The sequence below is a fragment of the Accipiter gentilis genome, chromosome 8 (assembly GCF_929443795.1).
Source record: "Accipiter gentilis chromosome 8, bAccGen1.1, whole genome shotgun sequence".
Classification (NCBI taxonomy): domain Eukaryota; kingdom Metazoa; phylum Chordata; class Aves; order Accipitriformes; family Accipitridae; genus Astur; species Astur gentilis.
The window spans coordinates 31,439,651-31,454,724 of NC_064887.1; the positions used below are offsets into that span (position 1 = coordinate 31,439,651).

At 38.5% G+C, this 15,074-nt stretch overlaps 1 protein-coding gene across 1 annotated transcript in view; it reads right to left on the reverse strand.

Moving 5' to 3' along the window:
- The window catches only part of HMCN1 (hemicentin 1), a 203,760-nt gene that overhangs the window by 121,708 nt on the left and 66,978 nt on the right, over window positions 1–15,074 (reverse strand). Inside the window, exons 11-14 of the mRNA XM_049809134.1 lie at window positions 13,124–13,399; window positions 2,337–2,478; window positions 1,792–1,919; window positions 952–1,065 (exon numbers count right to left, since the gene is read on the reverse strand). Coding sequence (XP_049665091.1) covers window positions 952–1,065; window positions 1,792–1,919; window positions 2,337–2,478; window positions 13,124–13,399 — 660 coding nt within the window. The remainder of the gene's footprint in view (window positions 1–951; window positions 1,066–1,791; window positions 1,920–2,336; window positions 2,479–13,123; window positions 13,400–15,074) is intronic.

A 15,074-nucleotide genomic window follows, 5' to 3' on the forward strand; every position in this document is an offset into this window, starting at 1 on the left:
CTGCCAGTTCTGTACCAAGTTGGGAACTCCACAAAACCTAGAAAACAGCTCTGCTACCTCTCAAGCTCAGCAGAAGCCACAATACTGATATGTAACATTCAGAATTCACCCACATGTACTCTTTAGCATGAGTATCAAAGCCTGTTGACTCCTGCTTTAAAATGCAAGGCAAGCATTAACTGCAGTGAGTTCAGACGTAGCTTCCTTTGAGGGATAGTTATTTGCAAACAGACCACAACAGGGTTTGTGCTTCCCTCCAGCCACTGTCGGAGATGAAGGATTGGACTGGATAAGCTATCTGTTAGCAATATCTACCAAACAAGATTACTGGTTTTCCAGAAAATCAGCAGGGAGGTGGTTTATACAATAACACACAGGCATCAACTGCTTTTTGTGAGAACAAATGTTCAGTCTTGAGACAGGATTCTCTGACTTAATATTATGAAAACTCCTGCAGTTGTGATACCCAATATCCTGGTCCCCTATTTAAGAAATTGTAGTAGACAACTCTGAGATTTGGAAGAAAGAAGAAATAAAAGTTCCCTAGGCATTTCAAAAGAATTCAAGCAAAGATCCAATAGGAAAAACAGAAAAACATTTTGCAATTTTTGTAGCATATAGCTAACCATTTTCTGTCACAAGAATAAACCTTATTTAAGTAGGCAAAAACCTCAGCTTTTCTGTCACAAGAATAAACCTTATTTAAGTAGGCAAAAAGCTCAGCTTTTTTTTTTTTACTAATTATGCTACAGAATGTTCATTCACTGTATTTAAACAGGAGCAAGAATTTATGCCCTAGAGGTTAAGTGCCCACATCTTCTAGATTTAGAATTTCACAGATCAGTCACTAGTTGGAATTACACAGCTTTTGAGAAAATAAGTCACTTCAAGATCATTGTTCTGAATGTTATTGCTAAAGTAAATAAACCAAACACAAAGTAAGAAGTGCACCTTTAAACCATTTAACTTGGGGATGTGGGATTCCAGTTGTTTTACACTCCATAATAGTTGTGTCTCCAAGAGCAATCAGAATTTCGCTTTGAACTATGGTCAAAGTTGGGCCCTCTAAAAAGGAACAATACAGAAAAAATTAAGTTCCTCATCCAAAATATATGCCATTTTTAAGACATAAACCATGAAATACTCGAATTTTCTCTTGTTATATGGAAGAGTATTTGCATTAAAAGTCAGAAAGCCTTAAAAATCATGTAAGGTGACAAACACCAGGAAACAGGAAAAAGTAGAGCCTGGAATGTCCAGAGCACTGGGACCATACAGAGACTATATGGGAATTTAAGGAAAGAATTGGAAGAGTTTGATCATGTAGAAAGTAAAAAGATTCAGTCTCTCTCTCACTCCAACCAGATGTTAGTCATCAAAAATTTCAGTAGTCTATTAATATATTAATGTAGTGTTTAGAGTACACAATTAGGACTAAGGCTCCAGAGTGCTAAGCATGCTACAGGAATTTACAGACACATAATTCCTTCTCCAAAGATCTACTCAGGTTTGCAAGCCTACCTCAATTTAATACCCAATTTTAGTTAGGTTTTTTTTTTTTTCCTTAAAAACAGCATAAGAAGAAACATTAAGCATTAAATATCACTTAACAATAGTACTCAGATTTGAATAGGAAACAAAAAAGACATTTGTGAGCTGTTCAACATCTTTTCTGAGTTTTCTGAAATTTCTACTAGTATATTCTGCATGGTTCTACCAATTTTAACAGTTCCTTCCTGTTGATGTATTAGTTTGCTTCTTTAATTTCACTACGTTGTTTCTTTTACTTACCAATGTATGTAAGGGTGGATGTCTGTTTCTCTGTGCCAGCTGAGTTACTTGCCAAGCAACCATAAACTCCTGCATCTTTTGGAACTGCCTTTCTTATGATTAAGGTGCCTTCTGGGGTCAATCTATACCTGGGAAACACACAGGGAACCAACCAAAACGATTAGTTAAAGAAAAGAGAGTAACAGTTACATCCACACTCCAAGCAGCAACAGCAGCAGCATGACCAGATGGTTTACAAACAGGTATTGCTGTTTTTTTCTCATGATAAACAATAATATTAGTATTATTATAGCTACCAGAGAATATCAATGCATTTTGTGAAAAGCATTTAAATTAATCTTGTAAAAAGCCTTCTGAAGAAAAGAACTGAAGTATTTCTCTTTTAGAGATGAGAAAATTGAAATTAAAGAATTACAAAAGTGAAGGTTGAGGTACTATTTCCAAAACTCAGACTCCTGTGGAAGAAATAGAATATTTTGGCATTCTTCAAAACTTTTTGCTCGCATAGGAAAACAAATAAAAATAGAGAAAGCTATAACCCCTACCTGCTTGAACCAATAATAAACATATCGTTGTGTGTCCATACTACTGTTGGCTTTGGATAACCTGTTGCAGAACACCTGATAGACACTTCAGAGCCTTCCGTAAAAGTCTGATTATTCGGTGAAATGACAACCCTAGGTGGCTCTAGTAAAAGAAATTAAAAAGAGCAATTAAAATTATACTTTTAGAAAACACAGATTATAACAATGACCTTATTCCCATTTTCAAACAGTACTATAGTGAGAAAACAATCCTGATAAAGGTCAGAGCCCACTCATCTCTCGCTTCCTCTAGAACAATCTACTAATTCCTCAGCATAACACATACTAACTTTTATAAAGGTATGCAAGTCAGGATTCAGGGTACAGAGACCAAGTTAATTCACAGGCCTACACAGTTAGCTTTGTTCTGAGATGCAGAATTTGGAGCTCCCAAATGAGGGCACCAATTCTGACAAAAAGCTGCCAGAACCAAGCAAAGTTCACCAACATGATCCATCAAGGTGACAAAGCCAGGCTGAAATAGGCATAAGCTGTACAAGGGCATCATTCTGAATAGAAACTATGAGAGCATTAGTGGTTTCACATGGATTCAACTTGAATGTAATAACTAACTTAGAATTTTTAATGCATGCTTAAAACTCAGCAAAGCAGCAGCAGAGCCAATTTTGATAAACGTAAGACAAACTTGTGCAGGCTCCTGAAAGTTAAAGCCAATGACCACAAATCTTCAGGCATGCCGATGGTAAGAATATAACCTGGGTGATAAAAATAAAAGTGACAATCTATGTGCACACACACACAGAAAGAAATTAATACCAAAATCATGTTGAAGACAATTGAATCTGCAGTGTTAACCATGCCAGTGGATGTTATGGATTTCAGCTGCATTTTCACCAGAAAAGTCATTAGGTGAACTTCATAGAATTCATGCACTTATATCCTTAGACAGATTTCCTCAGTCAAAAAGACCACCAAAACAATTCACTGTGGCAATTGACATTTTCTTCTATGGTACATATGACTGTCTTGCTTAGAGTGGCAAGAAAATGATCCACACCACTTAAGGGATGAAAAAGTAGCAACTTGAAGTAGCAGCAGTTAGTACTACATCTTGATTATGGCATGAAACTGGCTACTATTAGATCAGTAGTATCAATCTTCATCTTAGGAGCTTTGCCTCTTGTGAATCACGTATTGTATTAACATGTATTCCTTTGCAGCTGATCTTTTTAGTGGCAACCATAGAATGAAAAGCCTAAGCCTAACTCCCCCTTTTGGGAGAGTAAAAGAGGCTAAATACATGTAACACAGAGGTTACTTTGAATCCAGGGCTGCTCTGCATAGCTTTTTTTATTAGCTTCAGTGGGAGTTACACCTTCCTATAGACTCAGGTGACATTTGGCACATTTTTGTGGCTGCCAAGGAAAAATGTATGTAAGAGCCAGTACACACAATCTATTTATGTGCGGCATAATCCATCGAGGACAAGATGAAGGGGTGATACTATGCAACTTCTAGGTGAACAGCATAAATCTTTCTAGTTCAGTCTGTCATAATGCAAACAGCAACAATTCAGAGTGCTACTACAACCGCCTTTCTGGAAGAATTAATACCATTGTCATTATGGGGAGGAAGATTATCATACAAGTTCTGTGTTGTAATACCATTTGCTTAAAGAGCTAACTAAAACCCACAGTGTTTCTGGCCTGGAAGAATAATCTCCCTGCAGAAGATTGTGCTGCTTATGGGACAGAAGCGAGGCAGCTTCTGGCTCCTTGCAGGGCATAAACACCATGGGGTTTAGTCAGCAGGCTTTTAAGCAAATGGCATTAAAACACAGAACTCAGAAAACAATCTTCCTCCTCGTGATCTCAGCACACCTAATGACAGGGGATTAGTGACTGACAGAAAATGACATAATGAGAAATTAAACGATTTTCAAATGCTCAAACATCAAATTAAGAACACAGGTAAGAACAGCAGGAGATCTCTTCACCTTCTACATGGAAGGGCTTATCAAGAGTAGCATAGGTTTGGGGAATACAGGTTGGCAAATCTAAAGATATTATCAATTGAGTCACATCCTGACTTTAACAAGGTGTCTGTGCCTCTGCAGGTCCAACTTCACTTGATAATATGGACTAATTACAACACATTACAGCTGGAAGGCAGGGAAATACCTAAGCGTCCCATGGATACAAGACATTTTGTTGTCTGCCACAATCACAATTACTGTAGAATGATTTGTCCTGTAATACATCTTATTAAACAGGAGAGCAAGGTTACCACAAAAAATATTAGTTTTGAAATATAATTAGTTGTAACATCAGTATACAGGTATGGACATAACTTTGATTTAACCTTTCTAGCATACTTTTAAATAAAATATTTTGTGTTAAGAGTTTCATGAATAATTCACATCTGTTAGTGTTTCGTGCAAATTTATCTGCATGCCCCTATTAAGCACATAAACCCCCTCTTTTGAAGAGAAATGTAATTGCTGTTTTGAGGAAGGCTCTTTGGTGCAGTATAGCACCGGGTGCTCTGGGAAGCAGAACTATTATTGCCAGGACTTGATGACTCTGTTTTCAGTCATTAACTAGCTGTGTGAGCTTGTAAAGGATTCCGAGATCTGTAAGTAAAAGTGTATGAAAAACCAGACAGCTATACTGCCAAAGACAAGAATGAATTAAATAATAAACAGCAACTAATTTGCACACATTTGCAAAATTGTAAACACAGATGCATATAATGCCTTATTTCCTTTCTGAAATTTACGGCCATTAACCTTCCCCAAGGTCATTAGGTTTTCACTTGTGGAGTAGATTTAATAAAAAGCTACAGGGTCCTGAAAAGTCACTGCTACATTTCATAATGGGTCTGAAACCTCTGAGCAGGAAAGGCACCAGAGGAAGGCAGAACCATAGTTCCAGAAGTACTAGGATTAAATCCACATACAAGGGGGCTGGGAGAGGCAAGAAATGGATGCAAGTTACAGAACAGTCCCTCAAGTAATTCATGATGTGCACAGCTTTCTCAGCTATTTAAATTTTGTTTTAAATCCTGCCAAGAGACACTGGGAGATATTCTGCATGCTCTGGTCTTCAGGAAGGTCTCCTCTCATGTTGGTATCAGGAAACTGTTTGTCTCATATAGCAATTACACATCATGCTTTGGCAGGACACCATTGTCCATGCAGTTATTTTCACACAATAATATTACCAGGAGAGCAGAAGATGGAAGAAATATTTGTATTTAATACATAAAGTAATTAAATTAATTGAGAAAAAAAAGAAGTCAATATGTATAGCTGTAATACTCAAGCTACCAGCTAGAATCAGTGAGGCCACATTTGCCACTAATTAACCACATTGTTTTCTTGCTCAACAGCCAGCAATCAGGCAGGCACATAGAACAGGCTTTCTTGTGTGACAGGCCAATTTGATTTCTTTTGCTTTGTTCTTTGTATCATAGGGGAGAAGATTCATACATGGTCAGGAGAAGCACAAGCTCCTTACAGTGCCAAGGCTGCAGAATAAAACCTCTTAAACAACACAGATAATATGTAACACTTCTTAAGAGAAAGAAGGTTGGTGAGAATTTCAGAGTCTGAAGCATTCATAGTTGTAACCATCCTTGGCCCTAGTAGTCATTAAAACCATTTCAGGCAGTTAAACTTAGCATGAAAAAGGAACAGCAAATACCAAATTTTTATTTCACACAACATAAAAAACCCCTCTTATCAGTCTTTATTAGTAAAAAACATACTTACTGCTGATGCTTTTTCACTACTTTCTGTATGCATTTTTTTTCTTTTTTGAGAGAAACTTTTCCCCAAAAGCCACTCTGCAGATGATATTTGATTGAATCATTACTCAAAGTACCAATATTTTTGTGCAGCACCCTCAAGATTCTTTCTCGCCTTTTACACTAAGAACATTTTTGGAAAACTGAATGATTTGACCTATTCACCTGACAAGTAATGCATTAACAAGGCTAACTATTTAAATGTATCTAGATTAAAAAAAACACCATGTAAGAATGCAACCACTGCAGCAGTTTGCCCATGTTTATTGCAAATTTTCACAAGGGTTTGGTTTTTGTAAAACTTCACTTCAAGACCATCCAGATCCTCCTACACACACACAAATACTGGCAGAGAATAGATGGAGCCCCATCCCTCTGTCCAGTCTGCTCCCTAGTAGTTCTCTATAGGTACAACCCACTCCTGTTGCATCAATTAAAAGGGTCTGAATTGACCTACTTGGGATCCTAACTACCAAGATACAGCAAGAGCAGATGCTTATCACAAAGCCCTGCTTTTAGTAATACAGGAACTGTAGTGCTGGTATGAAAAATTCTCTTCAGACCGAAGTCCTGTGTGACCACAATGATGTCTACTAATTCTTGTGTTACTGTGAGTTTTATAGATATGCCTTAGTTTTTTCCACAGGGAAACATATAAATGGAAGTGAATGGCTTTGATCTCAAACTGTCTGAAAACCTACATTATGTTAGTGTCAGCCCTAGAACTTGGTAGACTCCAGAAAAAAAACACTTGGTGAGCACCTTTATAAATGAAAATGTCAAGGCTTCCTGTTCCAGCAGAGCAGCCCTGACATGCTGTAGATAAAGAAACAGCATCTTGGAAAATCAGTACATTACAGAAAATGAAAGGGGGGACTTTGACATCCAAAACTTAGTGGCTTCTTCTCAGGGGATGTGTCCCCATCTTCACATGAGAGACAGTTCACTTTATTGACGTGTAAATTGAACTTGGTAATGCACAGGAGCATAAACAAGGACTGCACGTAGCCTTCCTGGTAGGGTTGCCAATCCAACACCTTTCCTATAGCTACAAGTACAATACTTAATAGATTAATTAATTATTTCCTTGTGCTTTTTATTAATTGTTGCAGTAACAGAGATCAAATATCCTGCAAGAAGCTAGTTTCCAAGAGATCTGTATAAAATATTGCCTTGAACCAGAGGTTTGTGCAGGTCAGAAGACATCTAGAAATGCCAATTTCTGAACATGTTATGGTTTCACTCCTCCAAAACTCTTCGTAGAAATCTTTCTAAAGGCCTACATTTTCTGTGAGAAAGCAGCAAGAAAATAATGAGCAAGAAATCAAATGACAGAAATTAAGATGCATGACACTAATTTCCTGTTTAATACCCTAATTTTTTATCTTTCATCAAGTTAGGACTAAAAATTACTTGGAGTAAAACCTCTTCCTACGATGCATGATCTGAATACTATGAAAAATCGCAAAAGCTTAATCATCACTTATTTAGTTGAATTTGTGACAAGTTATCTAAAAGACACAGAAAATTTAAAGATACTTCTAGCTGGATAAAAGGGCTTTCTTTGTCCCACTTCTGTACTCACCTGTACAAACCTCACCCAGGGAATACCATCAAAAGAAACCTCCCCAAACAATAAATTCAGTCCAACTCATGAAATCAGGCCATAAGAGTGATTGGTCTAATAACACAATTTTTTCCCCATCAGTTCCCCCTCAGCAAATGTAGAAAAGAACCTCTTATGAACGGCAGCTGTGTGGAGAAGACAAGTGACCTTGGGGATACTCATTAATTTTCTTGAGTGGCAGAGAATTCTAGAGAGGCTGCTCAAACAATTCCTGACCCTTCTGCTAACCTGCATTTCCTGTGCAAGAGTCTAGTTTCTGAAAAACAGCTTAATGACTATCATTGAGTCTGCAGTGAATTATAATTAGCATCTAGGATACCTACTGATTCAGCTCTCTTTCTTTCAAAGAATAGTGACATTTGCATTAAAGAACTTTGCTGAGAGTTCAACTGTTTTACTTCCTGTTCTAACAGGGCTGGAAGTGTCACAGTGATAACAGATTTCAGGTAGTATCTTTGAAATACGCAGCTTGGGAAAAAAAAACAACCAACCATGAACTCATCTTCTCAGACAGTTCCAAATAACAGCCTGGAAAGAACCACAGAAGGCACTAAACTCCTTTCATTCTTCAGGACAGATACCTTGCATTTAATTAACTTTCTAAATTTGAAATAGCAAGTAAAGCAGCAATACTTCAATTTCATTCCCTTTCTTGTTTTCTCCATGCTTAAGAACTCAGTACAGTATAACAAACTGCTCCTTGCCCATTATTACAGTGTGTATCCGTGTATCTAAGTGAATGATATTCACACAATCAGTTATATAGCTATCTCAAAGACTAAGATGTTTATTTCTGTATTGTCTCTTTTCAGACAAAAAAGCAGAGGAAATTCAGGGAACAAAGCACTGGGTTATGCCAAGGAGGCGATTTACCTTTTGTTCATCTAGACAGTTTCTTTCCTGGACTTATTCCACATCTAAGTACATTCATGCTGAAGGTCCTATTGTGTGTGTTCAGTTCTGCTTTCTGCTCCTTTGTTCAGTTCTGCTTTCTGCTCCTTGTCTGGGATGTACCTAAGTATTACCATTGCTTTGGTTGAGCCAAGTCACATACACTGTCACCTGGGCAATTTTTTTTCAACCTGGATTTCAAGCTATTGGTTGGCTGGTAAGTGTCCACATCAGTTCCCTACAGCAGACAGCACATTTGCATCTTGTCAGGCTAATAGGTCCCACTTTACCCCACTGCACATCTAATGTAGTTGACTCCATTCATACAGCAAGAGTATGCATTGGCCATGCATTGGCTTTACAAAAGATCCTTTAGCAGACTGTTATTACAGCAATGACAATTCTTCAGTGCCCAAAGTTAAACATACACTTTACTTATGTGGGCAGGTGGAACACATAGTATGTCTGCTTCTTTTCTGCAGGTGCAGCTTAGGTGCTTTTAGCACTTAGCCACTAGCACAGATCGCTCTGAATTATTTAGCAGTGCTACTTCTAAGGTGCTAAAAACGCCTTTCAGTTGTGATGGTGATAACAGACAGGCATTCAAACATTTTAAAATAAGCAGGTAAAGGAAACCCACTATGCTATGGACAGCATAGTAACTACAGCATGTATGATTTCATTTTACCTGTACATACAGATAAAGAAATATATCTGAATAGTATGCTGACCTGCATGCTGTTCATCAATGAGCTCAATGCACAGCAGCTGGCAGATGATTACTTTAGATGGCTCCCAATAAGACAAATGTTCAGTCTTGCCTCAGTTCTTGTTAATCTACTGCTGGAATTCATTGTATGCTGAGATTACTAAACTCAAACATCTCTACTAATCGCCAACATAAATACAAGCAAAAGCCATAAAAGTTTCTACATACTATACAGCTGTGTTGTAGCAGCAAAACACAGTTGCAACCATTAAAAGTGCTTCACTGTCTACTCTTACTTACACCAGCAAACATGCAAAACCAAGACTACCATAAAAATCACATTTAGCATCACCTGAATTTCAGGGATCTGGGTTTTAATTGTGTATTTGAAATTCTTGGAGGGGGAAGGAAACAAAAAAACCACCACACAATCTCCTCAGCATGCACACTGTTTCAACTGAAAAAAAAAAAAAAGCGTAAGCGCCTCAAAATCCCCCCCTCAATCAATATTACTTATGTGTATGAAAACATCAAGAACAAAATATCAAGCTATCAAAACACACCATATTAAATCAACCTGATAAATATGCATATAGCAAATTCATATTTTGCCTACAAGACTGTCACAAACTGGAAAGAAAAAGTTTACATGCTGATGGAATTTCCCTCATCAGTGAGAAATATATCATTGAAAAGTTTATAGCATCACCAATGGTTCATACTCCTGGCCAATCTCTAGCCTCACACAGCTGCAATACACTCCTCCAGGCTTCTGACAAATTATATGAAGAGTATGAAAAAGTAGTGACTGCCCTTACAAATTCATTTATGTTTCCATATAAGACCAATCTGTTGGAAGGACTTGAACAATTCACACTATGTAGCCACCATTTAACAAGGTCCAAAGATGAGCAAGTACTTTAAAAGTTAGTCATAGCACTCTATAAGCACCAATACAATCCTAGAAGGCTCAAAAGCTTATACTCGTTGAAACTTATAAAACTGCATTCAGTGACCTTTCAGACTACCCTGAACAGGACACCACTCCTCCACAAGTAGACACCAGTTTTAAATGGGATCTTCATCTAGCTGTGCTCAGTATTAGTGTGGGACAATTAGTGACTTTATATAGCATGTTCTCCCTAACACAGAACACACAACTGGGGGAAAAAGTCAACTCTCATTCAAGATTTCAGTCTGTATTTGTACAGCTGCTGGCAAAAAAAAAAAAAACAAAAAACAAAAAAAAAACAAAAAAAACCCCACAAACCACCAACAACCCAAAATCAGATGAATGTTCTCTTTCAGAAACAGCAGCATCAAACAAAGCTTTCAAAATGAGGGTTTACTACAGTCCACTTAAGCATGTGAAGCAGATGCTGGGTTATTTTTAGACCTACCAACATTTGTTCTCTGCCTTAACTCCCACTCCAGAAAGAAAATGGGGGTGAAAGCAGTGTTTATTCTCTTATGATCCAAAATTCAGAGATATATATGGAACCGTTCCAACAGTAATAAAGGGCTTCAATATGAATTTAATTTGCAGCTACATAAAGCACAAACCATCTCAATCTATTAACAAGACTTCAGATTTCCTTCTTCAGAACGTTAATGACACTACAAAGCTTTCGCTTCGTACACATAGCCACCCTTTAATCTTTTCCTGCCAAAAATAAACTGTTCTTTTGAATACTACTCTAGACCCTGTCAAGCACTATAGGTTGTACATGACAATCACACACGAGAGCACCTCCAGAAATCTGATAGAAATCATGTTGTCCAAGCAAACTAAAATGAACACAAATAATAGGGCATACAACCATCCTGACACCATTCAGCTTTTGCATATAGCCGTTTGAAAGGTTGGCAGTAGATTACTTTTTCTAAACAAAGAGAGGCAGGCACCACTGCAGAAATCTGAATTCAGCCACAGCTTAGCATTTTCTACATATTTATTCAGTTCTAAGCATCCTTTCATCATAAATGAAAGAAAACACAACTCAGACTCTCAACTAAGCCCATCTAAACTGTCCAAGAGGGTTACCTCAAACATCTTTTAAAGCTGTTAGCAATACCAGTACCAGCCAAAGCGTAATTCCCAAATATTTGATATAATCATTCTACATATATAAGTGATTTGAAACTCAATATTCTGCTGTGGCAGCAGTAAACTTCTTTAACTTTACTATAAAAAACTGCCAGAAGCGATTTGGTCATTGTGTTAAAGCTCCCAGCTGGTCTACAGACATTAGGGAGGAAAATCTAAATCCCAGGAAGAGATGAACAAGGGAGGGGGGGGCCTTCTCTTGCTGCCTTTGACATGCTTGAATGACTGTCTTGATGGAAAAATCCTGTAGAATTTAAAACAAAGTTTTCCAAACGTATGGGCGTTGAGGTTTTTTTAATGGCTTTTTTGCCTTCAGCCTTGCTAGATATTTAACAGTTACACTCTGCTGTAGCCATCTAAGGGTAATTCGAACAGATCAATGAAGAAACACTTCATTCTGCTGTATTTTGTAATAGGTCCTACATAATTGATTGCACACCTCGTTATTCCACCTTGATAAACCAGTATGCTCTTCCTATAAGAAAAACTACATCCCATTAGTAAATGTTACAACTCCACTTTTGACCTTTGTCTGTTTTGGAGCACCTTAAGCCAGGCAATTCCATTGAATTTTTCTTCTTTCAATAATTCTAAGTTTTCCATCAGTTAACAAAGTACTAGAATTACAGCAGCAAAGTTAATGAGGCTACTCACTCTGCACAGAATGTGACCCAGTATAATCACCAAGCAGAAATCCTGTCAAGAGTCACCTACAAGCAGACAATAGTTTTCCTTCTAAAATATTTTGAGTTTTGCCTCTTCTTATCCACAGATGGGTAGCTAGGAACCAAAGGTTCAAACCTCCACATGACCAAGACAGACAGAGAGAAACTTGCAGTACTTTCAAATTTTACAAGGATTAGCTCCAAGAGAGATTACTGCTGTTATACATATTTTTTAAAAAAATTTGTTCCTGGTATGCAGCAAGAGCACAGATCTAGACTTTGTTTGGTCTCAGCCATACTGTCATTTTCACTTCTGACATTTTTAAAGTCCTTGCCTTCATAAAATCTAGCCCTTCATAAAATCTAGCCCTTCATAAAATTGTGATTAGTTCTTAGCTTAGCACTATAAACCAGATACAATAACATGATACACAGAAAAACTTAGAAGTACTATTCTTTTATAAAGAGACATAAAATAACCCAGATGATCACAGAAACTTTTACCAATTTAGTTACACATACATAATTATAGTTATGATTTCACTGAAAAAAATAAAAATAAAATTAATCCACATAGCCAGCCTGTAAATTTTCTCAAAGTAGAGGTTGGCTACAAATATTGGGGAGTAGTATGCACGTGCGTAGCTATTTCTGTGCTCTACTCTTTAGGAGGCACTAACAACAAAACTACCTCCATTCATTTGTGCAGCAGTTAATTTGGCAGTTACAGGAGGAGGATCAAACCATGGCTCAGAGACACACAGTACAAGGCAGTCTCGCAAAATGAGCACTAGTGCGCTTTGGTGACTCCCACCACCATTTTAAGACAGGGAAGAACTACATAATGTTCATCAGTCTACAAGCATTTTTATCAACAAGCACAAATAAAGTACAAGACTTACTAAAAGAGACAGCTCACAAGATAAAGAAAATACAAACCATGACAGAGTAAATTTAACTAACATGCAGTTTCCTTGTTACCTTGCACTGTAAGGAAGACTGATGCTGTGGTAGATCCACCCTCATTAGAAGCGATGCAGTTGTACTTGCCAGCATCCGTGAGCTTTACAGACTTCACCTCTAAAGACAGGTTGCTCATCATCCTTATTCGCAGGGGCTCCTTAAGCCTCACATCCCTGCCATTTCTCTGCCAGGTGAGATTGTAACGCACTGTGCTTAAAGTTAGGCAGGTCAAGATGGCTCCTTCACCAGGGACAACCGTGACATTATTAGGAACCTGAATCATGGGTGGAGGCTCTGCGTAGAAAGAACAAGGAGCAAAATTGTAAGAGAAAAAGATTTGGGAACCTTTGCTTCATTTGTGAATTCTTGATAAACAACTTCAAGTACACTATAGAGTTTAAAAAAATATAAAATGTACCATTTGTTTAACATTTAGTTTAATTTCACATTGCTGAAGCCATGAAACAGAACCCAGGGCAGCATCTTCACTCCTGGATGCCAAGCTACCCGACAGGAGCTTACATCACAAGAACACACCTGATTCAGCTCAAAACTATCATATCACATAGGATGAAAGATCACATCATGTATGAGAGGATGTAGCGCTGTGTTCTTTGAGGTCATCTTGTGCTGGGGAAAGCCAACAAGAGATCAGAGTGCCACAGCAACAGAAGGAAGAGACAGGACCGCCACCACATCTCAGTGTGATCTCTGACTGAGATATGACCACACATGGAAGAATGAGCTATGCACTAGATTTTTTACAGGCTCTACATGAAAAAAAACCCCAACATGTTATTAGAAAGCTCTTCTTATAGCAACAATGAAACCAAGTCAACAGCTGGTCTAAGCATCACTATTGAGTTCTTTCCATGATGGTTTCTATAAGGGAATGTGGAAGGAGAGAGCATCTACTCCCTTAAGTTTATCTGATCAAGGACCTTGTCAAATGGGATAAGGAAAAGGGGAGGTAATAACCAGAGTATACAGACACACAAACCTGACAGATGAACAATAACAGAGACAATTACAAGAAACCAATTTTGTCACGCTAATTGATGGGCTATCAAGAAGCCACAAGCATAATTTCAAAGTCAACCTAGACTTTGCAACCGATAAGGACACAAACCTGAGGGTCCCACATATGGCAGGGGAAGCTGTCAAACTATGCAAGCTGATGAAGGAATATGCAGGGGAAGTGAATCAGAGAGGAGCAAAGGGGGAAGTAGGTGGAAAGGGGCATAAAAGGGACCTGTTGCATTAAAACATGGCCAGTCGTGTCTTGACTGATCCCTGCACCTGATAACCACAGTCTGTTCTGTCATCTTCTTAAATCTTTTTTTAACTCTCTTTCTGTGTAATCTCACTCCCTATCCCTTCTGTGTGTGTCCTGTAAGGATTAAGTGACAGCTACTGGTGGGACCAGTGTGAGTGGACTGGGTGCCAGCTACTGGAGTCAGACCGGGGGTTGTAGGCTTCCCAGACCTGTGGCATCAGCTACTAGAGGGACGGGTGTCTTAATACCAGCTACTGGAGCCGGTGAGGATCTCAGGCAATTCTGTACCTTCCCCAAACCAGTTATGCAGGGGTGAGGGGGTTGCAGTTTGTTGGCAAACTTCAAGTTGGAACAGCTGGCAAGAAGCAGGTAAGAGGGCCCTGAATCTAGGCAGGGGTATCGGGGAGACAGAGGGGCCATGCCACTACTCAAGGGATGTGTGAATGTGTGTGTGGCTCTAGAGAGCAGTGCATATGTGCTCTCACTAGTGAGCTTCAATCCTTACCAGCCAGGGAGGAGGAGGGGAGCTGGTTGTCCCATGCTTTATGCAAGTCCTACATGTAGCTGCTGTTGAAGGCAGCACCCTGTCTGTGGCAGTCTGTGGGGCCAGCTGTGTCAGTGTCCCCTGCATGTGTCTCTGTGATAGCTGCTCAGCTTTGCTACTGACGAACATGCAAACACGAAAGCAGCAGC